The 27,755-nt window shown below is 37.4% G+C and overlaps 1 protein-coding gene and 7 non-coding genes across 8 annotated transcripts in view; 3 read left to right on the top strand and 5 right to left on the bottom strand.

The window, feature by feature from the left end:
- Nucleotides 1–27,755, bottom strand: part of LOC126375406 (neurobeachin) — a gene marked incomplete at its 3' end in the record, with an annotated part of 592,334 nt that overhangs the window by 348,772 nt on the left and 215,807 nt on the right. Inside the window, exon 3 of the mRNA XM_050022313.1 lies at nt 20,472–20,598. Within this exon, the coding sequence (XP_049878270.1) occupies nt 20,472–20,598 (127 nt within the window). The remainder of the gene's footprint in view (nt 1–20,471; nt 20,599–27,755) is intronic.
- Nucleotides 1,449–1,521, top strand: Trnaa-agc (transfer RNA alanine (anticodon AGC)). Its single transcript has one exon. It is a non-coding gene; the product is annotated as a tRNA-Ala (tRNA).
- Trnaa-agc (transfer RNA alanine (anticodon AGC)) lies at nt 2,741–2,813 on the bottom strand. The gene has a single exon. It is a non-coding gene; the product is annotated as a tRNA-Ala (tRNA).
- On the bottom strand, nt 5,658–5,730 carry Trnaa-agc (transfer RNA alanine (anticodon AGC)). Its single transcript has one exon. It is a non-coding gene; the product is annotated as a tRNA-Ala (tRNA).
- Nucleotides 7,343–7,415, top strand: Trnaa-agc (transfer RNA alanine (anticodon AGC)). Its single transcript has one exon. It is a non-coding gene; the product is annotated as a tRNA-Ala (tRNA).
- Nucleotides 8,912–8,984, top strand: Trnaa-agc (transfer RNA alanine (anticodon AGC)). Its single transcript has one exon. It is a non-coding gene; the product is annotated as a tRNA-Ala (tRNA).
- Nucleotides 11,202–11,274, bottom strand: Trnaa-agc (transfer RNA alanine (anticodon AGC)). Its single transcript has one exon. It is a non-coding gene; the product is annotated as a tRNA-Ala (tRNA).
- Nucleotides 12,212–12,284, bottom strand: Trnaa-agc (transfer RNA alanine (anticodon AGC)). Its single transcript has one exon. It is a non-coding gene; the product is annotated as a tRNA-Ala (tRNA).

Consider the following 27,755-nt stretch of genomic DNA (forward strand, 5'->3'; position numbering starts at 1 on the left):
AGCTCTTCTTGGTCTTCCCCATCCTCTCTTTCCTTCTAGCTTTTCTTCTAATTGAGGACAGAAGAGGCAAGATGATTGGACACTTAATAAGACACGACGAATTTATTAAAAACATCATAGGAGTTTTTTGTTAGACCAACATAATAGGTGGTAAGCTGCATCGCCGGTGAACCATAAGACCACAGTAACAGTACTGACATGTACCACATGATAGCTCAGAAAAATGTTAAATCCCATTTTGTGTTAAAAGATGAACTTTTATGATTATTATTATATGTTCGCATTTGGAAACAACTAAGGAACTTAATCATAACTAACATACATAAACATCCTATATACGTCCCACTGCTGGGCACAGGCCTCCCCTCAATCCACCGGAGGAGGTATGGAGCATACTCCACCAAGCCCAGCAGTGCAGGTTCGTGGTACTAGAAGCCCGGAACCAACAGTTTAACGCGCCTTTCAAAGCACGGAATCGTCTTACTTTTTCCAACAATTAGGAACCCGGACTTCCAGATCGTGAGCCCAACGCTCTAACCACTAGACCAATGTAACAAACTATATTTATATTTCATCGATGTTCAAACTAACGTACTTAAGGAACGTATCCGACATACCGGGGGCAAACCTTCAGCGCACCCCATCAGTCCAGCCAAGTAGTTAACATCGCCGGCAGAGGTAAATGAAAATCAAATAAACTAAATTATTACATCTCTTTTTATCGAGTTTTTTTTTTTAACTACACAAATATAAAATGTACAAATAAGGCATTAGTTAACATTCACCAGAATCCCGCTTTTGTTTTCGAGTCATATATTTTTGAAATAGCATCGAATCTCTGATGAAACATTCAATAGCTGAAACCCGTACAATGATAAAACCTACCTCGCCTTTAAAATCAATATTTTCATGAAATACAGCGAGCAAATAAATATTGATGTCGCATTGTAGAGGCGGTGAACGAATCATAATAACTTGGTTCATTAATGTTCTATTGTTTGGCACATGCGCGGTCTGGGACAAACATACGTACATACGTTTATATTACTTATAGGTACTAGACATTCCTAACGAGGTAGACAGACAATAATAGGGTATTTGACTGGTTCAAAGATAAATTATAAAATGCTAATCTAGAAATAGAAGTTAGACTAAGATGATCAAAAAAGAATCTCAATTTACATTTCGACTCGTTTTCGAATTTTATTTACGAATTAAGTAACAATGGATACGACGTTTGACCGCTTTTATTGATGACGTCACAGGACAGTATTTCCATGCAAACCCCAAAGAAAATTTTCGTTTTGACGTTTCGTAAAAAGTATCTCATTTAACTAGGTTGTAAAGTAACCTAACACAATTGCAATGTCAGTTCAAGTATCGAGTTCTTTCACTTTTAATATCCTTGCCGGAGTAAATCTGTCACCAAATTCATTACATCGAACACCGGGGGCGTAGCTCAGATGGTAGAGCGCTCGCTTAGCATGCGAGAGGTACCGGGATCGATACCCGGCGCCTCCAGAAATATTCCCTTTTTGTCTGACTAGCACTTCCCGGCTTCGATCGCGTGCGTATTTTACACATTATACTTTTCATCCTCTTCTTTTTCAGGAATTTTTAACGGCCTCCTTAGTCCAGTAGTTAGGCAATGTCTCACGATCCGGAAGTCTCGGGTTCGAATCTCGGTGGGGATATATCATAAAAATCACTTTGGAAAAGGAAAGGAAATCCAGGCTAATCAGGTCACATACCTCCGAAAATGCATTTCTCGGGAATGTGGGTTTCCACGACGTTTTCCTTCACATTTATGATCCAAACATGAATTCAAGAACAAATTCGACAAACATTTAACTTTACAAGATGACTTACTAAATATTACAGCATATGACATTTGCTACGTGACAGGGTAGACAGGGGAGCACTGCGGGCTCTTACACGGTAATAAATTTATAACAACATGTCTGGGCTAGTCTGGAGGTGTCCCAATGGGTTTGAAAGAAAATGTTAAACTTTCTTCCTAAGGATATTCTATACGTTTTTATTAAAAGTTAACTTATCTTTATAAAAATTATTTTTTTTTTTATATTGGCCAAGTATTTTGGCTCAACTATGCCTGATGGTAAACATAGAGAAGCCCTAATTGCAGTAGCAGCTGAAAAGCAACGCAATGAGTCAGTTTCCAATCATTTGCGACTACCATACTGGTTTACTGGGCGCTTCTTCACGCTTCACTTAAAGGACACCATATTGTAAAAAGGAGGGAATACTTGAGCCGGCAACCCGTTCCTTTTTTTATTGGTGCGGCAAAGATAGGAGTTGACAAATTTTAAAGAAAGAAGAAGATTTAATAATAACATTTTTTTTTATTTGCATCTCAAACGGGGAGCGCCGCCGGTTCGAAGCCCGGTACCGGACTTAAATTAATTAAATTTCTTTTGACAGTTTTCACTAACACAGTTGACCATTACAGATAGCGATACGGATAACCATCTATCACGTTGGTCTACAGAAAGCTCGGTGAGGTGTAGGTACTTAGTTCATCTTGCGATAGATGCACCTCTGACTACCCCAATTGAGGTATAATCGTGATTTTATGTATATTTTTTTATTCAATCGCTTCTTTACAAATAGCGTTCAGCGAGTTCACATATATCGCCTTTAATCTGTATGTCATCTTGCCTTTTAAACGAAAAAATATATATGTACAGACTTTCAATATTTAAGACAAAAATAAATTAATTGGAGGCGCCGGGTATCGATCCCGGTACCTCTCACATGCTAAGCGAGCGCTCTACCATCTGAGCTACGCCCCCGGTGACTTAAACAGTGAATGTAACGATAGCATAGTAAATTATGACGTAGTAGTTAAGGCAAGGACACTTTCAAAGTGAAAGAACTCGCGGAACGAATAAGAAAAAACCTGCTGGTACACCTTGACCTCCAAACCAGAGCACAGGGTTCGGTTCTTGCTCGGGTCAACTTAGGAAACAATCTTGTTTGAATAACCTCGGGTGGTCCACAATGGAGCGTGGTGGAGTATGCTCCACAATTAAATACAAATAAAGACACTGTCGATACCTTATCGCACAAATAAAGAACATAAAAAACTAACTCAAAAAAGAGCACAATGTGCGGTCTTACAGCTCCAAAGCAATTTCTTCCTGGCAACCAGTCCATGAGTGAAGTCTTTTAAAATACCAACCATTAATTCTGTTGATTTACCGGAATATTCTATGTTATCATCAAATACAATTATAAAACCAGAAATGAAATTGAAATCGTAAATAGTAAGTCAGATGATATGCGATCAAATGCTATAAAAATCTATGTTACGTAAAATATATGTATCCGTAACTAAATAAAACTAGTATTGCTGTAACTTACACTCGTCTATACAGCACAGAGAATATTTAAAACAATATTTACATTTAAAGAAACAGTGCTGTTTTAAAAAAATATTGTGCAGTGACCTGCAAGCCTCGGATGGCATTTATTATTGGTGGGAGTGTCATTAGGCAGTTATATCCACTGCAATGAAAATAATTTTAAAACTACTTTTTCTTCTACAATGGCGCTGTTTAGCGGATGATGAAACTCACGGCTCCGAAGTAGCGAGGATCCTTCCAGCAGGAGCCGAGTTGGTCAACCCAGACGACGTTGACGATGCAGCTGTTATTGAAGGGAATAGGAAAAACAACGACAATTCTTCTAACAATAAACAAAAACCACCAGAGATCGTTAAGCATGTGAATCAATCGATCTTCCCAACACTAGACAATTATCACGATGGAGCGACGATGATCACCGAGAAGGAGTATCCTTGGATAGCCCGTATCGTCCACTCCAAGACCCTCGACTACCCGTATATGTGCACAGCATCGTGCATAGAGAAGCAAATCTTCATAACCGCTGCCCGCTGTATACCCATGTTGAAGATAGAATACACAACAGTTATATATATGAGCAAACGTCTACACCCCATAGCATTTCTCCTTCCATCCACTCCTACGAGGCAGATGTTCGACGACATTGGCATCATCGTCGTCAAGCAAGACGAAGAGACAGACAAAACGAAGTGGGAGACAGTCAAGCTGTTCAAAGGCAGTAGAACCGACGCCACCTACGGCTGGCTGGCACAGCTGAACCTTTACAAAAGCACAGATCACGTCGCCATAGGCTACGCTTCAGAAAAGGTTTTTGCCAAACTGCAAACGTCTAACACCAACTTTCGGCTTTACGAAATGAAAGTTCACGTCGGGATAACTTTGTGTACTGTGTACGGTCGTAAAATAGGGTACTATGTGCCTTGTTACCATGCGTGCGACCTGACGAAGCCGTCGGATCCAAAGTGCAAGAAATATCTCGGCACTGAAGGAGCAGCCGTGTATAATACTAAAACTAAGACGCTCCTAGGTATAGCCACTTGGGGAGGGAAGAAGATCCATGAATTACCCGTCGGATTCTCCGTGCCCAATTCTGAAAACTTCCTACAAGATCTATCCTGTGCCAGGAAAATAATAGCCACTAATATTACGAACCATAAGAAAAATTACTTTCAAGAATTATGCGGAAAGAGCTGACAGTCATTGGCCGAGAACGGAGGCTAATATTTAGAAGAAGATTAGTGTTGCCCAAAGAATGACATGTCTAACTAAGTGCATACGATATGAAATTTAATCGTTAATTAATTTGTTATATGCTTAAATATAAGCAAACGTAATTTATTATATTTATAAGCAAACTTTATTATTTTATAATACTTCGAAGATAATTTAAAAAGCTTAAAAAAGTGCCAAAGCACCGTGTTATTTACTCCAAACGTGAAGTGGAATTCAAGTAGGTACAGAACATACACAAACCATGCCTGTAAATGTTATTGGGGTAGCCAGAACCAATAATACTTAGTGTAGTAGTAGCATTCTTTACGAACTTGCCCTTGATTTTGCAGTTGAACGATTTCTATACTTCTTTTTTATTCAATGAATATGACATAGACTGACATAGTTCAGTTAAGATAATTGATCCGGATATTTTTCTTTTAGTCACCAGTTCCATTAATGTATCCTCTAAGGCAATGCAATAAATATTTCGAATTTGGAATAAAATCCAAATATAAACATAAATAAACTCACGCCTATATCCCACCGGAGTAAGCAGAAACAATGGAATTCCATTTGCTTGGGTCCTAATACGCTTCTCTTGCTTCCTCCACATTCATCAATCGTTTCATACATACACGTAGGTTCAGAGTACATCAAAAGGCGTCAAAGAAAACATTACTGAAAATTGAGATCGCAGGTCCCTTTTCGCTTTGTGTTACCTAAATCCATCATACCCTATTCAAGACACTGATGGATACCTAATTCGAGACACATGTGTTAGAGAAAGGGTTTAATGAAATAAGAAAATACTCGTATATTGCAAGAGGTTGACACATTTCAGTCTGTCTACTTTGATCAAACCTCATTAGTTTAGTGAGATTTAATTTTATAACTTAACAATATGTATACCTAATGTTGGTATACCTATTTAAATAAATATTATAAGAGTCAGTCAAATCATTGTTTCTCACAAATTTTCACGCCCTCTTGCATTGAGAATTCCAGAGGGATGTTTGCAATTAAAACAAAATGAAATCTTTAAGCAAAAGGCTATCCTGGAGGCGCCGGGTATCGATCCCGGTACCTCTCACATGCTAAGCGAGCGCTCTACCATCTGAGCTACGCCCCCGGTGTTTTAAGCAGTGAAATTACACACTACAAGTTTTAACAATAAGTAATCATCATTACAATTCATTGCCAACCACTTGCGTTTCATAATCATTGTACGTGCGTTTCACAAACAAGTTATGCTCAGGTTGTAGCACATGTCGAAAGTAACCAATATAGCAAAAGAGCATCACGCCGATATTCCCAAATGAGGTAGGCAGAGGTGCATAAAGGAGGGTCTAAAAAATATATTGGGAGTGTGTTCACTCCTCGCCAGCTATGTTTGAGTTGCAGGTAGGTAGGGGACGATCCTATTGCCATTAACTGGGCACTAATCCTAGAAACTACTTGATATCAGTCATAAATAATAGGCTAGTTTCCAACTAGTCAAATCAGGTAATTTTTACTAATCGTCAGAACACGAAATTACTATGGAATTTGTTTGAAAAAGCACACTGTGACATCATAGAAAAACGTGATAAAATGTCGCACTTATTATTACGTTTTTCTTGTTTAAAATTCATAAATAAGTTAAATAGAAAAAAAGAAAATGTTTTTCATTAGTTTTAGATGTGTCTTTATTTAGTAATCAGAATTTCATAATTTAATTTGAACCTAGTACACGACCCAATTGCTGGTACATTAACACAAATTATGACATTTTCAAAACAAGAAATCTCTATTGGGACTCCATCAAATTAGCGTACCACTAAATGCATTTGATCTGCACATGATTTACTTGTGAGCCCTTATCTGATAATTATAACTATTTAAATAGTATTCCTATTTCTTTTCTTGTTTGAATTTAGGGGGATTAAGGTCATATTCGCAGTTAGCCAGCACAGTTAGCGATGTTGCTGAAGTGGCAGTGGGCAGGACACATAGCGAGGAAAACCGATGGCCGCTGGGGCGGAAGGGTTCTGGAGTGGCGACCACGTGTCGGACGACGCTCAGTGGGTAGGCCCGCTACAAGGTGAACCGACGATCTGGTGAAGGTCGTGGGAAGCCGCTGGATGCGGGCAGCGCAGGACCGATCGTCGTGGAGATCCTTGCGGGAGGCCTATGCCCAGCAGTGGGCGTCGTACGGCTGATGATGATGATGATTAGTTAGCCCAGGCTAACCCGAGGCCCATCCCCATTCCGGCAATCAGTCATCTACGAACTAAACTTGAATTAAGTTTATAAAATCGAATTAAATGGTCTTCTTCTCTTGTTCTATCATATGGGTTATCAGGTGGAGTACTAACCTAACCTAACCTAATCAACCCTAGTGTCAGGGTTATTATTGAGCCGCCATAGGCACCTAATATCTCACTCTCATATAACGACTACGTACTTACACCAGTAATTAGTAACTCATGGTAGATCCATAATTTTCTACGGGCAGACATATCTGCTTTAACCGCGGTAAGAACCCGTTATTATGTGTTTTAATTATTTTCCACCTGATATTAATTCGGAATCAAGGGTCTGTATCGTCCACCGTTGCCATATATGGCAAATGATATCATTAACAGCCAGTATAAAATAGATACTTTTAATTTATCTGCATTACGTGGAAGTGAAGCAAGTACTTTGTGACGTAGGTATTTATGCTTTGCATTAAGATTGTACATTTTGATATGAGTAACACCGGGGGCATAGCTCAGATGGTAGAGCGCTCGCTTAGCATGTGAGAGGTACCGGGATCGATACCCGGCGCCTCCAGGGTATACTTTTTATTGTTATTTTTGGATAATTGACACCAATACCCTAAATGCGTGCACATTGTCCTGGTAATAAATATAATCTTAGAACTCTGTATACACTCCTAAAGAATTGAGCTTGAGTTTATGGAATGTCTGCAAACAGGGGAGTACGGTCATGAGTACTAATATGTATACACTTTGAAACCATGTCTTATTAACTTTTTTGGCAAATTAAACCGCTAGTCTCATTAAATGTCAAATAAGATAGTGCGACAGGGTTCTAAAGTGGGTACATGATATTGCTCATGACTGTACGAGTAAAGGGCTTATTGCACCTACCTGTCCGTCAGGCTAGATGCGTCAAGGTCACGGGTGGTTACCATGGTTATACCCCCCACCCCCACCAACTCCTTCGAGATCGTGGTTACCATGGTTACGCCCCGCCGATTTGCTATTAGACTACTCGATCTGATCGGCAAACGGGAGATGGTGGAGAGTAATCATGTAAACCACCCGTGACCTTGACGCATCTAGCCTGCCGGACAGGTAAGTGTAATAAGCCCTTAGGAGAGGAATACATCACATGTCTGTTTCTGCTCTGCACCATCCTAATCCCCTGGTAGTTGCGAGTACATCCCTTTTATTTTTTGAGACGTGACTTATTGTAGATTTGCCGCAGATGGCATTAACTACTTGGCCGGACAAATGGGGAGACAACAAGCCTGACGAGTCGGCTCAGGGCGTCGTCTGAGAGGAAAAATATTTGAAAGAATTAATCGAACCTAGTGGGTCGATAGCGATAAGTTCTGATTGAGGGAAATCGCCGACCACGCCGGCGGGGTCGTTATCGGGATCCTGAAGTGTTTGGTGCCGCAAACTGATTGGCTGCCTATAGAGGCAGCCAATCCATAGCCATAGGGCTAGAATTCGCCCTATCCATAGGGCTAGAGTGCGAATTCATCCCGCTTAGGGACGGTACTGAAAAATAACGACGACGTAAATATGCGATTCTGATCACTCTAGCTATAGAGGCGGCTAATCAGCAACAACAAACACTTCAGGACCCCCATACCGACCCCGTCGGCGTGGTCGACGTTTTCCCTCTCGCCGTCGGCTTACTTGAGTTGATTAATTATTTCAAATATAATCCTCTTCAGACACCTGGGCACCCTCAAGTCTGTTGTTTAAAATTGTATACCGGATGAGAGACCTCAGCGCTTCTCAGCAGGGCCAAGTAGTTAATGCCATTTGCGGCAAATCTACAATAAGTCACGTACAGAGATTGTCAAGTCACTATAACACAACTAGATAATTATTACATTTGTATCAATAAACAACAATGGATTTTCTACTTTGTGTCCGTACTGCGCATGCGTTGGCCAGCTCGAGTGAAAGGCTGCGTACACGCAGTGATCTACATTCCAAATGTCGTTCATTACATAATAACGCCTTGAATTATTTACTAGCTGGTTATTTTACTCCTTAGGTATGGAGAAATTCGTCTTTACTGTCACCGGGGGCGTAGCTCAGATGGTAGAGCGCTCGCTTAGCATGTGAGAGGTACCGGGATCGATACCCGGCGCCTCCAATTGGTTATTTTTTACACTTTTAATGATAATAGGTTATGCCTTGTATAGACTAGGGTACAGATCATCAGCACTAATTTAAGAGCCACGCTCTTGTCGGTATAACATTCTCCGTGCTACTTTTTAGGGGTAAATAGGGCAGTGGTTTCCCTCTTGCCTTCAGGGTAAAGATCCATAACCCACATTTTCGTGCCTGTAGGAAAGTGAGAATACTATGGAAGGATAATGAATGGGAATTTGATTATTTATGAAATTCAAAGTTCAAAATTCAAAAACATCTTTATTCAATAGGTAACATAGTTACACTTTGAATCGTCAATTTTACATAACGAACGTCTCATCCGCCTAAAACTACTGCAGCTTCTCACAAACTGTATAGCCGGGGAAAAGAAGCTGCAAGAAAAACCTCGGCACAGGGCCCTAGATGTTCTTTAAAAAAAAATAAAAACAAACATAAAATATATGAAAGGAGGCTGGTTAATGAATGATACGTAAGGCAGTTTTTAAAAAAAGTAAGAAACCCCTTTCTTACTTTTTAAAAATCCCTCCTTTCATAAACAATCAAATTCCCATTCATTATCCTTCCATAGTATTCTCACTTTCCTACATGTGTATGGGCACGAAAATGTGGGTTATGGATGTGGGGAGTCTTTGGTGCGATGTCGGTCAGGTGAGAGGATTTTGGTTTAATATAAGGTGTGTGTAAAATAAAAGGAATAAAATATACATACATACATAAACAGCCTATATACGTCCCACTGCTGGGCACAGGCCTCCCCTCAATCAACCGGAGGGGGTATGGAGCATACTCCACCACGCTGCTCCACTGCGGGTTGGTGGAGATATTTTTACGGCTAATAGCCGGGACCAACGACTTAACGTGCCCTCCGAAGCACGGAATCATCTTACTTTTTCGGACAATCAGGTGATTCAAGCCTGAAAAGTCCTTACCAAACAAAGGACAGTCCCACAAAGTGATTTCGACAATGTCCCCATCAGGAATCGAACCCGGACCTCCAGATCGTGAGCCTAACGCTCTAACCACTAGACCACGGAGGCTGTTAGTAAAATATATCCTGTGTTATTTTCTATATCCCACATACACTTGGAATATTTTTAAATTTATTTGTGAATGGGTTTGAACAAGCCACACACTTAAAAGCAATTCATCTATAAAGCAATATTGCTCTTTGATATTTCGCACACACATACTTTTACGTGCGCTATTGACAAATTGAAATATTGCTTTTTAGATGAATTGTTTCACACCTGTTAACGACGCACGGACATTTTTATATAGATTTTATACTTTTTCATAATTATATATACAATCTATAATAGAATTGCAAAAGCGGTATATAAAGCGAAAGTTGATGGTAGGGCTGGCAGAGGAAGACCGAGAAGGACTTACGATGACCAAATTGGAGATGTCCTTAGAAAAAGTTCAATACGATCTACTCTGAACCGGCGTGCGTGTATGAAGCGATTGATGAATGTGGAGGAAGCAAGAGAAGGGTGTCAGGATCGAAGCAAATGGAATTATATAGTCTCTGCTTACCCCGGTGGGAAATAGGCGTGAGTTTATGTATGTATATATACAATCTACTTAGTTTATAAGAATTTCTGTTTTATTCTTCTATGTGGTATGATTGTTTTTTGTTTCTTTCTCTTCCATTTTCGCTGTTACAAAGATCGGTCGTTGAGTTTTTAAGTTATTTTATTTTTGCCTTTTTTTCTTGTATATATTGTCAGTAAAAGTGATATTCCTTTGGTTTTTCTTTTTATTTCTGCGCACCCGCTTCCGAACATTTACAACACCTTTTACACCTCATGATCTTGTTCCGATAGAATAAGTCTTTATGCAAACGGAACATCACATAGCACTGTCTAGTAACAATAAATGATATCGAAAAAATAATAATTCTAATACAAATGGGTATTGATTTTCTTAGATAAATCCTAGACTATGATAAATGAATGTGGGATACAGAAATAAAACGGGATATTATAATTTTCTTCACAATTTTAATTATTTTTTCCAAAATAAAAATACGCTTCTTCCCTTACCTTAGCCTTTCTTATTTTTTTTAATACGTCTCATTCATTAACCATCCTCCTTTCATACCATAAAGAATCAAATTCCCATTCATTATCCTCCCATAGTATTCTTACTTTCCTTCCTACATGAAATAAGATTCAAAGTGAAAAAAAAATAAGTCTGGAGGCGCCGGGTATCGATCCCGGTACCTCTCACATGCTAAGCGAGCGCTCTACCATCTGAGCTACGCCCCCGGTGTTACTCTTATTAAATTGTACAATCTTAATACAACGTATAAATACGTCACTTTCATACGCATACGTGACGAAAAGAAGTATTGAGTAAATCTGAGAAAATTATTTGTAATAATTAATTAACTCAAGTGGGCTGATGGCGAGAGGGAAAACTTCGACTATGCCTACGGGGGTCCTGATGTGTTTTCTCGTGAGCTGATTGGCCACCTCTGCGGCTAGAGTAATCAGGAGAGCATATTTACATCGTTCGGGCGCCATTATTTTTCAGTACCGTCCTTAAGCAGGATGTACTCACAACTACCAGGGGGTTAGGATTGGGTGAGTTTGATTTCTTTTATATTTTTACCAGTGGTATTTTTATTGCGTATGGTAAAACATATCCTGCGTGGATCATAGTTCCTCAACCAAGTCACTTAACGGCCTCCGTGGTCCAGTGGTTGAGTGTTAAGCTCACGATCCGGAGGTCCTGGGTTTGATTCCCGGTGGGGACATATCACAAAAATACTTTGTGGTCCTTAGTTTGGTTAGGACATTATTGGCTGATCACCAGATTGTCCGAAAGTAAGAAGATCCGTGCTTCGGAAGGCACGTTAAGCCGTTGGTCCCGGTTACTACTTGCTGATGTAAGTAAGTAGTCGGTACATGAACCATGTCAGGGGCGTTTGGCGGCTCTATAGTAACCCTGACAGCAGGGTTGATGAGGTTGGTAATCCACCTCACAACCAATACGATAGAAGAAGGGTGGTGCGAAGCTGAAACGAGCATGTGATGTATTCCTCACTTACCCCTCTGTTTGCAGACATTCAATCATAAACTCACGCTCAATTCTTTAGGAGTGTATACAGAGTTCTAAGGTTATGTTTGTTACCAGGACAATTTACACGCATTTCAGGTATTGGTGTCAAATAATTCTAAAATGATAATAAAAAGTATATCCTGGAGGCGCCGGGTATCGATCCCGGTACCTCTCACATGCTAAGCGAGCGCTCTACCATCTGAGCTACGCCCCCGGTGTTACTCATATCAAAATGTACAATCTTAATACAACGCATAAATACGTCACTTTCATGCGCAACTGTTACGTACGTGACGAAACGAAGTATTGAGTAAATAAGAGCTATTAAATATATCTTTACGATGCGATTAGATTTATCGACATCATGAATGATTTTATAATTTTATTTATATTATCGGAGTATTATGGAATATTGTTATGGTGTCAAGGGAGGGAGCGGACAGTCAGCCCGATGGTCGGATGACATTGTGAGGTACGCCAGAAACCAGTGGTTGAGATTTTCACAGGACCGGAAATGATGGCGTGAAAGAGAGGAGGCCTATACCCAGCAGTGGGTGGATATAGGCTGACTATATAGATCGGATATGACAACTAGATCGTTTCGCCAACCGACGCGAGCGCCACCTTGATTCTGGCTACTAGCGCGGTTTGACATGAAATCCTTAGATGGATATGACGAACCGTATGGTGACAGCTGATCGTCGCTCATGGTCCAACAGGTTAGACAGAAAACAGTCCCCCTAGCACTTGGCAAGTAATGGCCCCGATTCCTGCAGACACCTCCTAATTTTACTTTAAGTTTATACCTATCATTTTCTTATCCGCCGCGAAGGAAAGGGACGGATGATTGACAGCTCTTAATTTTAGGAAGAATGAGTAAATGAATAACCCGGGCGAATCAAAAAGGTATCTCGCTTGTATGTAAACCGTTTGACGTGTGCTGTCAACATAATTTTTGTCGGGTTATTAGCCAATGTAAAATTTTTAGACAGTTGTTTTAGATTTGTGCTTAAAATTGACGTGTGTTCCAAAAAAATTTATGCTTGTCGATTACCCGTCCCTTTCCTTTTTGGAGGATAAGAAAATAACGGGTATAACTTAAAATAAAATTAGGATGTGTCTGCAGGAATCAGGGTCATTATGACACTAATATTATAAATGCGAAAGTAACTCAGTCTGTTACCTTGTCACGCTCAAACAGCTGAACCGAATTAGATAAAAATTGGTGCGAATATAATTTAAGTCCTAGGAAAGAAGATAGGATACTTTTCATCCCGGTAATCATCCCTTAAAGCGATGAAAAGGGGATGAAAAAACGTGACGTGTACGATAAGTCGCGGACGTGAAGCTAGTAATAACATGTTTCTGTAGACAGCTAGACAAACAAACCTAACTAAATTATTACCCAGACATAATACTGCTGTAGTAGTTGCTTGATAAAATAATCCACTATAATCCGACTATCTCAAATATGATTTAGTTGCATCGTGATACCAGGACGACAAAGACGACTGAATGTGTTATTAGCATTCGAGGCACGTGTGATGTCGACGCGCGACGATTTTGCGTTGAATTCTGAATTTCGCAATGCGACTGCAAATTCCACAATAGGTTCCATTCCAATTTTATCCGCATAATACGTATTTACTGTTGGCAATGTTGGTTTGAGTCGAATATGTTTATTTATGACGTCACTACTGATGATAAATGATAATATAACGAAGTAAAATGACATGACATTTTGGTATTCTTGCTGATGTAGTTAGTTTCTTTATACTCACGGAAACTAAGTACCTAATGAGGGGTAAAAGGCCGCATGGAAGCAATTCATCTAAAAAGCAATATTGCTATTTGACATTAAAATTTGTTGACATTGCGCACTTACTTTTATATGCGCAAATGTTGCAAATGCAATAACGCTTTTGAGATGAATTGCTTAGACGTGGCCTCTGTAGACCCCTTGTAAGTAAGTATTCTAAATAATATTTTTGATGTTTTATACACAATAATAGCTTCAAACGGCATCCACTCGGATAAATTGCTAGCGCCAAGAGCTATCTGATGGGAATAATTAAAATGATCTACTTAACAAGACTAGATAATACGCCTTTTGCAAATATTCAAGCAATATCACGCACAAAAGACTTGCTCGTCTTGAAACTAGAAGACAAAATCAATTTTATTCAATACATTCTATACCAAATAACTGTTTCACATCGAACAATGACGTTACTTATGTTGGACATATTACTTACCCTGACAAGACTACAAAAGGCAACCAGAAAAGGACAAAGAAAGAACAAAACACTCATTCTTTGTTAGGAAAATGAGACACGTTTTTTTTTATATTTCGTGAACAGATAAATAATGCTTTTATATATTTTCGTCAATTAAGGAGGTTTTCTCTTCAAAGGTTATGGACATCTATACATAACCTAAAGGTTTATCATATCTTTCAGACTTTGGGTAGTAGTGAAGAAACTAAATTCAATTAGCAAAACCAGGATGGAACCAAAACATTGCATGTACCATTCGCGTTGATGGTTTATTCCTCATTTCACCTGTGGGCGCATGACCCAATTTCGCTCGCAAAAGCGACGTAGAAAATAAAAGGCAGGGAAATCAAAGCGCATGTACTAGGCTCACATGAGAGCAACAATAGATGTTCAGAACTCCCCTTGCACGTGGCTGCGAAATCACGGGGACACGGCGGCAGTAGGTACTAGGAACGCATACTATGTAAGACTATGCACAATGGGGCGAGCTAGAAGGGCGCGTGGGAATGACGTGTCCTTTTCTATGCACTCCTGGGAATAATGAAAAATATGCACTATTGCTTTCACGTTTTTATATTTTTTATTCAAAGTCTATTTATCGATTTTATGTTGAGAGGACAAATACTTTGTTGATAGAATATGCACATTGACTGAACATTCAATAACATAATTTCATACAGCTAAAGATAAAACTCGCTGGCATTAGAAATGCTTTTCATGCAGGAGTTAAGATACCTTTAACAAAAGAAAACTCTTCTGTAGCAACTGCACAAAGAACACAATGCATTATTCGTAGCAACATAATAGGAAAATTCCTTTAGTGATCGCAAGTTTTCCTTACACAGACGCGAGAAGACTGCAATATTAAAGACGATACTCCTCCATGGCATAACAATACAATATGAATAAGGATGCCAGTATAAAAATAATACGTGTAAAGAAACACTTTTGACACAGGAGACACTTGCTATTATGCGACGTAAACCACTCTATCATAATATACCATATTTCAGCTGATGGTAATAAGGTTTTTAAAAGGGAGAAAAATTCATACACACGAAAAAGCTCGGAAATCATATCATTACGCGCAATTTTCCACGACATGCGTGTCTTATACGAATTTGCATGATGAGGGTTTTAACGTAGACAGTTTTATTTTGTATTCGATTTGAATATTATTATAGCAAACAACACTCCGTACGTATGAATATAACTAACCAATGCGAAGACAAAAAATATATTACGAACTTCTAGTAACGGGGTATTTATTGGTTTGAAGATATTTCCAATAGGAAAAAATGAAAGAATGAAAATTCAACGGAGCGTAACAAAATTCTCAAGAACACCAAGACAACATAAAAGATGACAAGGTCTGACGCCATAACATACGTCACAGGGTCTTCTAAAAACATGTCATTTATTTTACACTAAATGATAAACATACTCTATTTCATTACCAAGACACCAGGACTCAAAAGAGATACGTCGCATTCTACAAATATGCAGTTTTATTTTTAGAACCCATTTCATAAAAACTGTTCTAATTTTGGGCCTATGCAAATAATAGCTCCAAAATACCAGGCGGACAGAACTTTATAAGAGCACAAACTCTAACAAAAAAGAAACCGCCCTTTTTACATCTGTCCCTTTCTAAATTTTTACCCTTAAGCTACTGGTAGGGGACTTCGGTACAAAAACTACTAGGGGTGTGTTTTGTTGAATACCAGGGGCATTGAAGTTAGTGTACAACTCAAAGTAATGGGGCAACAAGAAAAGACGTCTTAAAAAGATCCTTGCGATTACTTACACGTACCAGGATAACAGAGTTCAAAAGAGCAACATTTCTAAACATGTATTGAAAATCTGAACAAATTGAGACAGCTTGTCGGTGTTTGAATTTGATTTGAATTTTCAGTTATATTACGGCCTCAGACGTAGAGTATTCTTATAATAAGTCGGTTTAAGTTTGAATACCCAAAACTTTCCTTCCTTTCCTAAAACCCCTTCCTAAAAATATATTATAGGGTCACTTTGTAAAGTATGTTCCCAAAGATCTAAACTGACGTAGATGTTCTGAATAAAAAAAATCGAAGTATAAATACGGAAAGGACTCGTTGCGCAATTAAGTTCTCATGGATATCAAGGTAGCAGAAACGAACAGGAACTGAACGAACAAGATTGATTTTACCTGGCTACAAAAGGTCCCACGGACCCATAGGTTTTTGATGGCACACTCTATTATAGTGATTTCAACAATATTTTAAACATCAATGAATAAATTAAGATCAATTACCGCCACCAACGCCGTCTCTATTGCATTTAAATTCCTTGAAAATCAGCGGAAGTTCTTAAAATTACAAAAGGTACTGTGTGGCCTTAAACTTGTTATTTGCATAATGTCAAAAGCTCAAAATACCATAGCATCGCAAAATGTTAAATGAGCAAAATGACTGCTTTAAAAGCGAGATGTCCAAAGCGTCAATTTCCATGGAGTAAACTGGAGTGACAAAATAGAACAAAAGAACGTAATGTTCAAAGCGCACAACAACGCCCAAAATCCCCATTGTAAGGCATACTACAATCAGCCATGATGCGTACTATCAGGTGAGATTGTGGTTTTTAATACAAAAAAAATGTCTAAAGCGCGTATATTATCTATTCTAACTACCATAATGAGCTTTGACACTTTTATTTTTTTTTAATTTAAAACGATTCATAACTCACTAAAACGATTTTTATTTTTTTATTCGTAATTTCACAAAAGCAAGCAAAACTTATTTATTGCATTTCCGAAATATCAATATTCTTTCCCACTAAGACTAGGACATCAGAACGACGTTGAAGTGTAGTCTTACAATATTCCCACGATTTCTTTCCCACGGTTAACTGTCGTCATATTATTTCCTCCTGACCGTTGTGAAAAGGGCATGGTGCCAGCGAAGTTTATAGTATTTTATGCAACAGTTGTATAAGAAGGGTCAAAAAATGCGAGTGGCGTGAGTTGCGATGTGAGCCTTGGCGAACATCGCAATAAGAGACGCCACGAGCATTTTTTGACCTAGTTATACAACGTTGCATACAATACTTTTTCTACGACGACGTAATTTTAAATGAAACAAAAATTATACAAAGAAAAATTTTATTTATAAAAATGAAGATGTAAATTTTGAATGGTATTGTGTGATATGGTAATCAATAGTTCTTCATCCATTTTTCCTTTTTATTTTATACTTTTTAGTGTTTTGAAACGAAACACAAAAATTTTCCAATTTATTTTCCAACGCGCGGGAAAATGGCGGCAAATGTATACTTTTTTTTTATAGTATATCTATGGCACCAAACAAAGTAAAGGTGCCAGTTTCCAGGTCAAAAAAAAAACAACAACAATGCTTTTTTGGCGACATTATAGTACAGTTACACTTTGTAAACAATGCTTTTATAGGCTATAGAGCGTACACTTTTTCAAAGAGTTTAATTATGTATGTACTTATATTAGACTTTTTGGTTATTTAAATGCCAGATTAAAGTAGAGGAGTAGAAAATAGTATTTTATGCAACAGTTGTATAAGAAGGGTCAAAAAATGCGAGTGGCGTGAGTTGCGATGTGAGCCTTGGCGAACATCGCAATAAGAGACGCCACGAGCATTTTTTGACCTAGTTATACAACGTTGCATACAATACTTTTTCTACGACGACGTAATTTTAAATGAAACAAAAATTATATATTGTGTGATATGGTAATCAATAGTTCTTCATCCATTTTTCCTTTTTATTTTATACTTTTTAGTGTTTTGAAACGAAACACAAAAATTTTCCAATTTATTTTCCAACGCGCGGGAAAATGGCGGCAAATGTATACTTTTTTTTATAGTATATCTATGGCACCAAACAAAGTAAAGGTGCCAGTTTCCAGGTCAAAAAAAAAACAACAACAATGCTTTTTTGGCGACATTATAGTACAGTTACACTTTGTAAACAATGCTTTTATAGGCCATAGAGCGTACACTTTTTCAAAGAGTTTAATTATGTATGTACTTATATTAGACTTTTTGGTTATTTAAATGCCAGATTAAAGTAGAGGAGTAGAAAAACGTATTAACGAAACATTCTTCAGGATTTAAAGGACCTAATTTCAAAAAAAATATATTCCCACAATAAAGAAAGATTGTTAATGTCGTTGGAATTCTCAAAAGCTTCTTAATGTTCCCAGAAGTACCAGGGTAACAGAAAGTAGAAAGAGAGCTGTTAAGATTATTGAATCGAAAGAGGGTTGAGTCCCTAAGATGGAACTTTAAAAAAAATCAAAGAGCAGGTAGCGGCGGTCGTTGAAAAATAAAATCTTGCATCATTTGCATCACACCCTTCTCAATTTCACACCCTTACTAGGGTAGTAGAAAAGGTAAAGAACTATCCTACCATAGATTAATTCGAAGCACAATCCCTCCTGCTTGTGAATGCAACTTCTTTTTTGTCTGAGACGTTAACGATTTTCTCAAACTTTCTTATTATTCCCAGAGGTACTAGGATGTTAGAACTGAGCAAGAGGTAAACAAGACATTAATTAAAACGAGGGATGCATGTTACGTCACGGCTATTCAAAATACCAGAAAGCAGGTATGTTACGTGTCGTATATAAAAAATCTTCGGTTGCATCATTTGCATCATAACTCTTCTCAATTTCACACCTTTACTAGGATAGTATGAGCGTTGAAGAGATTTCAAGAACCTATAAAAATAAGGGTGTAAAACGTATTTTTTTACCCACGACATTAACGATTTTCCCTAAGGTTTCTTACAGTTCACAGGCGTAACAGGACGTCATAAGTTATAAGCAGCTTTCAAGACGCACGAATAAAAGAGATGTGATCCTATATCGTCCGCAAGTTGGAATTTAAAAAAAATAAGCAGGTAGTTTAGTAACATAACGTATATCAAAAAATCTTATTTGATAAATAAGTAAGATTCATCTCAATTTCACACCTTTACTAGGATGGCAGAAAAATTGTGGTGCTCGCTATTTGTGACTTATTTTATAGAAAAAATAGTCCCAATATAATGTGTAAAATGTAATGTTGGTCTAAGACGTTAACGGTTTTCCTAAAGTTTTCTTATGATTCTCAGGCATCTCAGGAGTTTAGAAGTTAACAGGAGGTATGTAAGAACATTGTATAAAAGAGGGTTGGGTCCCTGGGAACCTTTTAAATCGCTAAAGTGCAGGTAGGTCGGGCATTTTATAAAAACATCTTCGGTTGCAACATTGCATCACACCCATCTCAATTTCACATCTTTACCAGGACGTTATAAAAATGTAAGAAGCATGATCATAGGCTTTTAAATGTATCTTTGTTGGTGAAAACCAAGCGTCTTTTTGAAATATCACATGAATGTCACATGAATATCATATGAATTTCTTCAACAAAAATGACAATCTCTTACAATTAAGTAATTTAATTTCGAGTAATAAACTACATTTTTTTTCTGGATTGATATTACTTTTTGTTAACAATAATCACATTCGGGAAAAGCTGCTTACGGAGTTTTCACTATATGTGTGATGTTAATTTGTATCGAACACGTTATCGAACACGTTAATTTTCTCGAAGGCTTCAAATAATTCTCAAGAATATTAGGACATCAGAAGTTAACAAGAGCTTTTTTATTAAGATGCTTGAATAAAAGAGGGTTGCGACATCTGCGGTTGTGGCCCTAACTTGGATAAAACTTATTCATAATACCGAAAAGCAGGTAGTTTGTGTAAAAAAAAGCTAAATCAGTTGTATCGCAACGCAAGCTTCTTAATTTCCCACCCTTCCTAAGTATGAAGGCAGAAGAAGTATAGGCAAAGGCAACTACTTAAAAAGTAGTTTTTTTACAACGGTAACGATTTTCTCAAATGTTTCTTATAATTCTCAGGGATATCAGGATGTCAGAACTTAACCGGAGTTAGCAGTAACGCCAAGGGAACGTTTTTTCTCATAAACCGTTAAATATTCCCACAGCTGTTTCGAAGGGTCTGACAACGGTTCGTCAACCCTTTTTTTATTTCACACCCTTACCAGGACATCAGAAGTTTAGAAGAAATGGTCTCTAGGTGGAATGTATACTTATGTAAGGTTGGTACATACCTGCGACGACTGTCTCGGCATGCGGTAGCCTCTGTAGCACGTGGTGTATGAGGCCAACATCTGTACATGCTTGCAGGTTCCGCACACTCTTGCGCAGAATGGCGATGAACACCGACCAGATTTCCGCCTGAAATAAACATAGACACGTTTAGTTGTAATAATAAATCTGTACTGACGACTGCTTGGCCGGCCAAATGGGGAGCGCTGAGGGCAAAATTCAAGACAACAGGCCTAAGGGTATTCACTTAGGCGCGGACTTCGACTCAGGGCGTCCTCTAAGAGGATTATATTTGAAAGAAGAGAAATGCAAAACGTTTAAGTAGTTATAAAACAAACGACTAAAACATTTGCTTTGTTTGTGTTGAAACTATTCATTATACAGGGGTCCTATTAAGGAAACGCCAATACCTAAATCTTGGGGAACCAGTTATAAAAAATATTTGTTAGCCTTAGATTTAGAGATAAAAAATTGCTAGTTACAAACAATGTAAAAAAAATTAAAATAAAGATTTTTGTTATTTTACTCGTCATAATAATTTTAATGAAAGAAGTAAAACGTACATAATAAAATGAATAAAAATTAATTTATAATAGTATAAAACTTAACATGTGAAAAAGGTAAGTAAAGAATTTATTTTACAAGCTCTGCAGTCAATATGTTGTCATATCATATCCATCCACCGTCACCAGTCTATCATTGTAGATTCACCAATAAATTCAATCAACTATATATTACTATAACCCAATGATCCCGCCCAGCGGCCGCAGTAGTGATAAATGCGTAAATAACCGCAGATGAACGTGCCACCAACCGATCGCTTCAATTCAATTGGCATCCGCAAACCACGGATTTTACATAAATAGCGTGAAATCCGTTTCACACGCAACAAAATCTTGCAAAACACAACAATCCATTTTAATATGAATCGAATTTTATTTACGCGAGAAATAAATAAAATAAAACACGGGTGATTTATTAAATTCCATAAATCGTATCTAACCGTCGGAGGGTTTAATGAAGCAACAGCGAAAAACTTGCGGCGTAAAAGCCACGGGAACAACGTCCGGTATTAAACCATAATCCAGTTGGCGCGTTTGCACAGCCGCGAGCCGCGCATCAAGCCAGAAATTTTCAATCCCAAAGCTTTCTGTTTAATAGAGCTTGCAACAACAGCGCTATGCGAAATATTTTTTAATGAAATTCTTTTCTTTCCGCGCGCGTTGCAGTAATTTTAATTTTACACAGTATTCTGCACCTGCCTTCATTTAGACTAATTTATGCTAATGTAGCGAGTTGCCGTCAAGAGCACGTTAAATGACCTTCCGTGCACCACGCCGGTGATAAGCCTCAGTACCACCTTCATTACAGAAATTACTTAATTAAATGAATGGCCCTGAGAAATTGCGACTCTTGCAATTTGCATTTTATTCGCCTGTACCTCCAAAAAGCTGTTCTTTCAAAGAAGGTTGTGATGTTTTAAACATGCTTAAATTAAATTTAGGTACGTCACGGATACCAGAGTTTCTTTTGACTACCTTTACGGTAACTAGGGTACAAAGATTGGAAATACTTTCGCTGAAAGGGTTAAATTAACTTCACACGATCACTAGGACAGCATAAAACGTGAAGATTTCTGCGCATGTTAAGAAAATGTAAAGTCACACGAGGGTGGCATCGTTCCCAAGAGTAACAAGGCAACAGAAGCCGCTAGGAATTCCTTTTTCAAAAGGTGCACATTAAAAAACAGAACAGCTGTTTGTAGAGCGAGTAAAAAAAAATGTAAAACATCCGCTCCTTCTTTGTTATTTAACGAAACTTTATTTAAGTGAGCGGAAGCAATGTAGACCTTGTTTGGAAAGGTTATTTTTAGATACTTCTTCCCGAATGATTTTCTTAAAGCAAACAAGAAAGATTGGTTAGAAAAGAAGGAATTTAATAAGCCAAGCCAGTCCTAGAAGAGACAAAATAAACGACATAAACTCCTCTAATTTTCTCTGTGAAGTCTCGAAACTAAAACAGGGAAAACTAACTTTATTTGCAGTGAGATAGAAACAAATCCAGAACCCCATACATGAGCAACAAATGAACCCGGTACCAGGAGAACATTAGTGAGCGAGGGATGAAACAAAAGCTCCGTCCTCTAACGAGGGCCTGTGTAATTACATTACATTCTTGTGCTGTTAGCGGTACAATCTCTGTGGAATTACAAGCGCCGGGAATGTTAGCGGTCTCAATGCTAAACTCGGCTACCCAAGGGAAAAATATTTCTATCGCTCCAGTCAATCTGCTTTAAATCGAGTTATCCAAAATTAAATTTCGAACATTTCTCGCTGCAGTGCAATTTCTAACAATAATAATCCGCTGTTATTTATCACAAAAAGGGTATTTTAGATTCATTTAGGTACTGTGCTTTTGTATAACACACTAAACGAGCACCAGAACAAAAAGTCAAGTTTACATTTTAACGATCATCCTTTAACGACATAAGGCGAACCAATAAGATGCTTCCAAAGGTTTGTTTGAGCGAGGCAAAAAACAAGTCCCGCCCAACAAACAACGCATCCTGGGGTGCGCTGCACCTGTTTTACTTTAAAACTCCTGCTCGGTTCTGCGATCCTGGTACCAGGCATAATAATTACACGTGACTTTTGACTAGTAAGATTACACGTGGAATCTTTTTTTTTCAAGAATATGTTTTTTAGTTTGGTATAGAAACACACATGCGTAAGGTCCAGACATGTTTGTATTTTTTTTTCACACACACACAAGGAAAGGTCAGGTCGATATACTTCATGCAGCGGTAGCTAGTCTTTGCGTGGTATATTTATGACCCTATTTAAATATAACCTTTCAGTGACAACAAAAATATAATACTATTCAATCTACTTTTACTAATTCTAATTAAAACAATAAAGAAAGTCATTTAAAATAATAAGTTCAAAGATATGACAGTGGATACGTGAGTTAAAATATAACGTCAGTGTACATAACAAACAATAAATACGATGAAACGGTTATTAATATTTTTTCCAAAAATATTTATTTATTTATATTTTTTTTTTTGTATCGGTAAACAACTCATGTGTGGGTTCAATTCAATTCTTGATGAATGCTCATGTGTGGGACGAAATCGTATTGTATAAAAATAAGTCTAACTTATTTTGTCAAATTCAGCATTGAGATTATTTCTAGAATTTCTTGTGCAATGTTTATGGTAGGTTCGCTTATTGTGCTTAAAAAAATGTCGCTTTGAAAACTGAGCAAAACATCTGAAAAGCCTGGTTTAACAAAGGCAGGGCGGTGATTTTAATTAGCCTATTCCATCCAGAACCACAGCAGCCAGCACCGCAGACGTCTGGAGGTAGAACTTTTCTCATTAATCAGCTCTGACCGCGGCGAGCAAAAAAATGAAAAAAATAAATAAATAATGTATTGCGTTTATGCTGTCCTGGTATCGCTAGTTCTCATTATTTAAATTATTTAATTAAAACGTCGCAAAAATAAATAATGGAATATTAACTAAAAGTAGAGTTTCTGAAGTACCGAAGCTGCCATGTTTCAGAATACAAAAAGTTTTCTACCGTAGAATATCCCACTTTTCAAGTTTTAAAACTTCCATTTTAGTGGTCGGATGTATTAGTAGGTGCAAGTAGAATTTGTACGGTTTTCTAAGTTAGCGAAATTGTACACACCGCGAATATTATAGACTAGATAGGTACAAACACAGACCTCTCCTCATCAACTGGAGAGGTTATGAAGTATACTCCTCCCTACTACACTTTAGGTGTGCGAACCCATTTTTTTTCATGTTTTCCTTGTCCGAAAAGCCTCGTGTAATTTACAGATCCAAGCTTAAACTTCGTAATTCTTATAAGTCGGGATCCCGGATAAAACCCACGATCTTTTGGGGGAAGTCAAGTGCTCAATCAAGGAATATATTCTTATTAAATATACATACACAGAGGCCAACAGGTGTGTAGCCAAACGTGAAAATCGATTTCACTACCTAATGACAATAATATACATACATAACGACCTAATCTAATTTTGATCTAATAATGTAATGTACTAATATGTCTTAATGTAATTTGAATCTTGACCTAATGCTTATATAATTAAAATCAATAATAATAATTTGTAAACTGACGTATAATGTTGCAATGCCCTAACCGGGTTCATGTACTCTGACCAATGATTATATATGTAACAACTATAAAATGTATACATATGTACATGAGAGCAATAAATAATTAAATTAATAAATAAAAATCTATCTACATCCCAACAGGGGTTAAAAGGATAAGAAGAAGTTTGAATGAATACGCTACTGATGAAAATTATGATTTATCTAAAAGAACACTTACCTCCAGAGAACAGGGCTAAATTAGACTAGAAAAAACACATAATAAAGGGTTCTTACCGCGTTTAAATCAGGGACATAAGACTACCGATATTTCGACACTGTTGCAAGTGCCATGATCACGGGATGACTGATGAGATTGGAGTGGAGTAGGTAGATCCATAATTTTCTACGGGCAGACATATCTGTCTACCCTCTTTCTTTGCCGCTTGTTTATGTATTTGATATCGGAATGTCCAATCTCACCAGTCATCCCGTGATCATGGCACTTGCAACAGTGTCGAAATATTGGGAGTCTCATATCCTGATTTAAACGCCGTAAGAACCCGTTATAATGTGTTTTAATTATGATAATAACCGCGTAAACCTAAAACAATGTATAGATTAGAAAAGACTGGATTATTTGCACTCTGGATTCAAAGCAAGAATACAGAGTATTAATGACATCATAATGAAAACTTAAAAATATATTTCATACATTGCACCTCTTTTTATTCTCCCGCATCTACTCTTATACTACCTCTGGGTTGGCTGGAAGAGATCTCTCTTAGAGATAAGTCCTCCCTTGTAAACGTCAAGTCAAACTCGTGCCTTCCGAAGAACGGATCGTGTTACTTTCGGACAATCAGGAGATCAGCCTGTAATGTGCTAACCAATCTAGGGATTGGGAAAGTGATTTTTGTGATATGTCCCCACAGGGATTCGAACCTGGGACCTCCGGATCGTGAGACCAACGCTCAACCACTAGACCACAGAGGCCGTTTTATAACACTGATTTAATTGAAAAATAGTCCGATAACATAAAAACTAGAATACTCCCATCACATCACAAGCTGAGCCATTTCCTTTTGGCTGTGTACATAATATACCTAACTAGTTCTTAAAAAAATGTGTATTAAATGTATGTAAATAGGTACTGTTACTGGCAATCAATTTACTTTATTCTTAATCTTACTTTTTTTTATTTTTGGTTTTCCCCGAAGGGTAAGGCAAAGGGAACTATGCCCATACAGCCATGTCTTACGTATTTTTTTTCTTGATGATTGATGTAATGATGAAAGATGATGATGATGAAACCTAAGCCCCCACCCTCGGAGTAGACTCCTACTCCGAACCCCAAACGAATTAACTCAAAAGTCCGCATAAACTTTCGAGTTATGAAGCGGCTTCCTGGCACGAAGCGAAAATAGGCAGATACACTTTGTTTATTGAATACTCCTATATAATAACACTCGCGAATGTCTTCCGACTAACTTAATGCGATCATTAACCACAAAACACCACTTCGTATTAATTATTTAGATTATTCAATGAAGAAAGCAACTGTCCCGTTCCCGTTTCCCACCAAAAAGCCTCTTAATCTTACGTGTAAAGCACAGGGAACAAAGTTAGTGTTGCTACAATCAGTATGCAACATTATAGCATACATTATGACGGGCAAAAGTTTCGTTTACTTAGAGTCTGGCAACTTCTAAAGTTCTCAGTCAGACGTTATCAGCCGGGACATACGGACTATTCGCACTACCACTAAAGTAGAATAAGATTAGACAAAAATCCAAAAAGACAAACTAAAACAAAAATATACTACGTATAAGTAACTGTTACTGTCTGGGAGCCAAATTAGTAAATTGTATAACAATATTTTATGTTGTATTTAAAGAACGTCTAAGGCCGTGTGCGAAGGTTTTTCTTGCAGTTTCTTTTACCTAGCTATACAGGTTGTGAGAAGCTGCAGTAGTTTTAGGCGGATGAGACGTTCGTTATGTAAATAATCACGATTCATTGTATAGATTGTATGAACATTTGGTAAATAAATGTTATTATAGAATTAATTCATATTTAAATGACAGATACTGAATTGGAGATTGAATATATTTTTTACTATTGTTATTCTAATCTTTGACATTATTATTATTGACTTATTACTACTTTGTTGACGTTGCTTTGTTTAATATTAATATTTTATAAATGTGTTTCCGATTTATTTCAATGTATTTTATTATTATTGATATTTTTTATAAGCATCGAAATAGACATTTTTGTGTTAAATATTTGTATGCCGATCAGGCTGGACATATTGAAACTCAAAATATAAATTGTAAGATCATTGTTATGTTACACGTGTTTAACAAATAAATGATTATGAATTATGAAATTATGAATTCAAAGTGTAACTATAATAAAGATATTTTTGAATTTGAATTTATTGTCATATGCGGCCACTGTACAATAAGTCAAAGATAACATTAAAATAGTATTATATTACGTCTGTACGCATAGTATACTCGTATACACCATCTCCTCGCCAGCAATGGTGTGCGATTAGGGGTGCGAGCCTATAGCCACAACAATAATAAAAAATAGAAAGAAGGTTATGCCTGAAAGGGTTAAGATAACTTCACACGACTACCAGGATAGCATAACGTACGAAGACACACCCTACCGTCTTACCAAGTTGTAAAGTCACACGGGGGTTGCATCGTTCCCAGGAGTAACAAGGCAACAGGAGCCTTGAAGAGGTTAATTTCAAAAAGTGCATGGCAAAAACAGAACAGCTGTTTATATAGCAGGTGCAAAAATAAAATAGAAGAAGACGGAACGGCAACATGCCGTCCGTCTCATGTTTCATCTTGGTCGTAGGTAAAGAGAGAACTTGGTCAAATAAGTACAACGACAGATAATATAACCAGCAGCGTTGTCTAAAAAAATCATTAGTATTACATAATATATGATATGGTAGAAATGCCAAAGAAAATCAGTAACTCTTACTTTTCGCATAATAGGATAGAACTTCCAAATTGCATTTATGAAATTTGTATGTACTATCGACTTAGCTGTGACTTCATCTCATCAATAAACGTTATCAAATAGTTGTATTTATTATTATCTAATTCTTGATTAAAATTCGTCATTTATGTAAAAG

This window comes from Pectinophora gossypiella, chromosome 19 (assembly GCF_024362695.1).
Source record: "Pectinophora gossypiella chromosome 19, ilPecGoss1.1, whole genome shotgun sequence".
In the NCBI taxonomy this organism is placed as follows: Eukaryota; Metazoa; Arthropoda; class Insecta; order Lepidoptera; family Gelechiidae; genus Pectinophora; species Pectinophora gossypiella.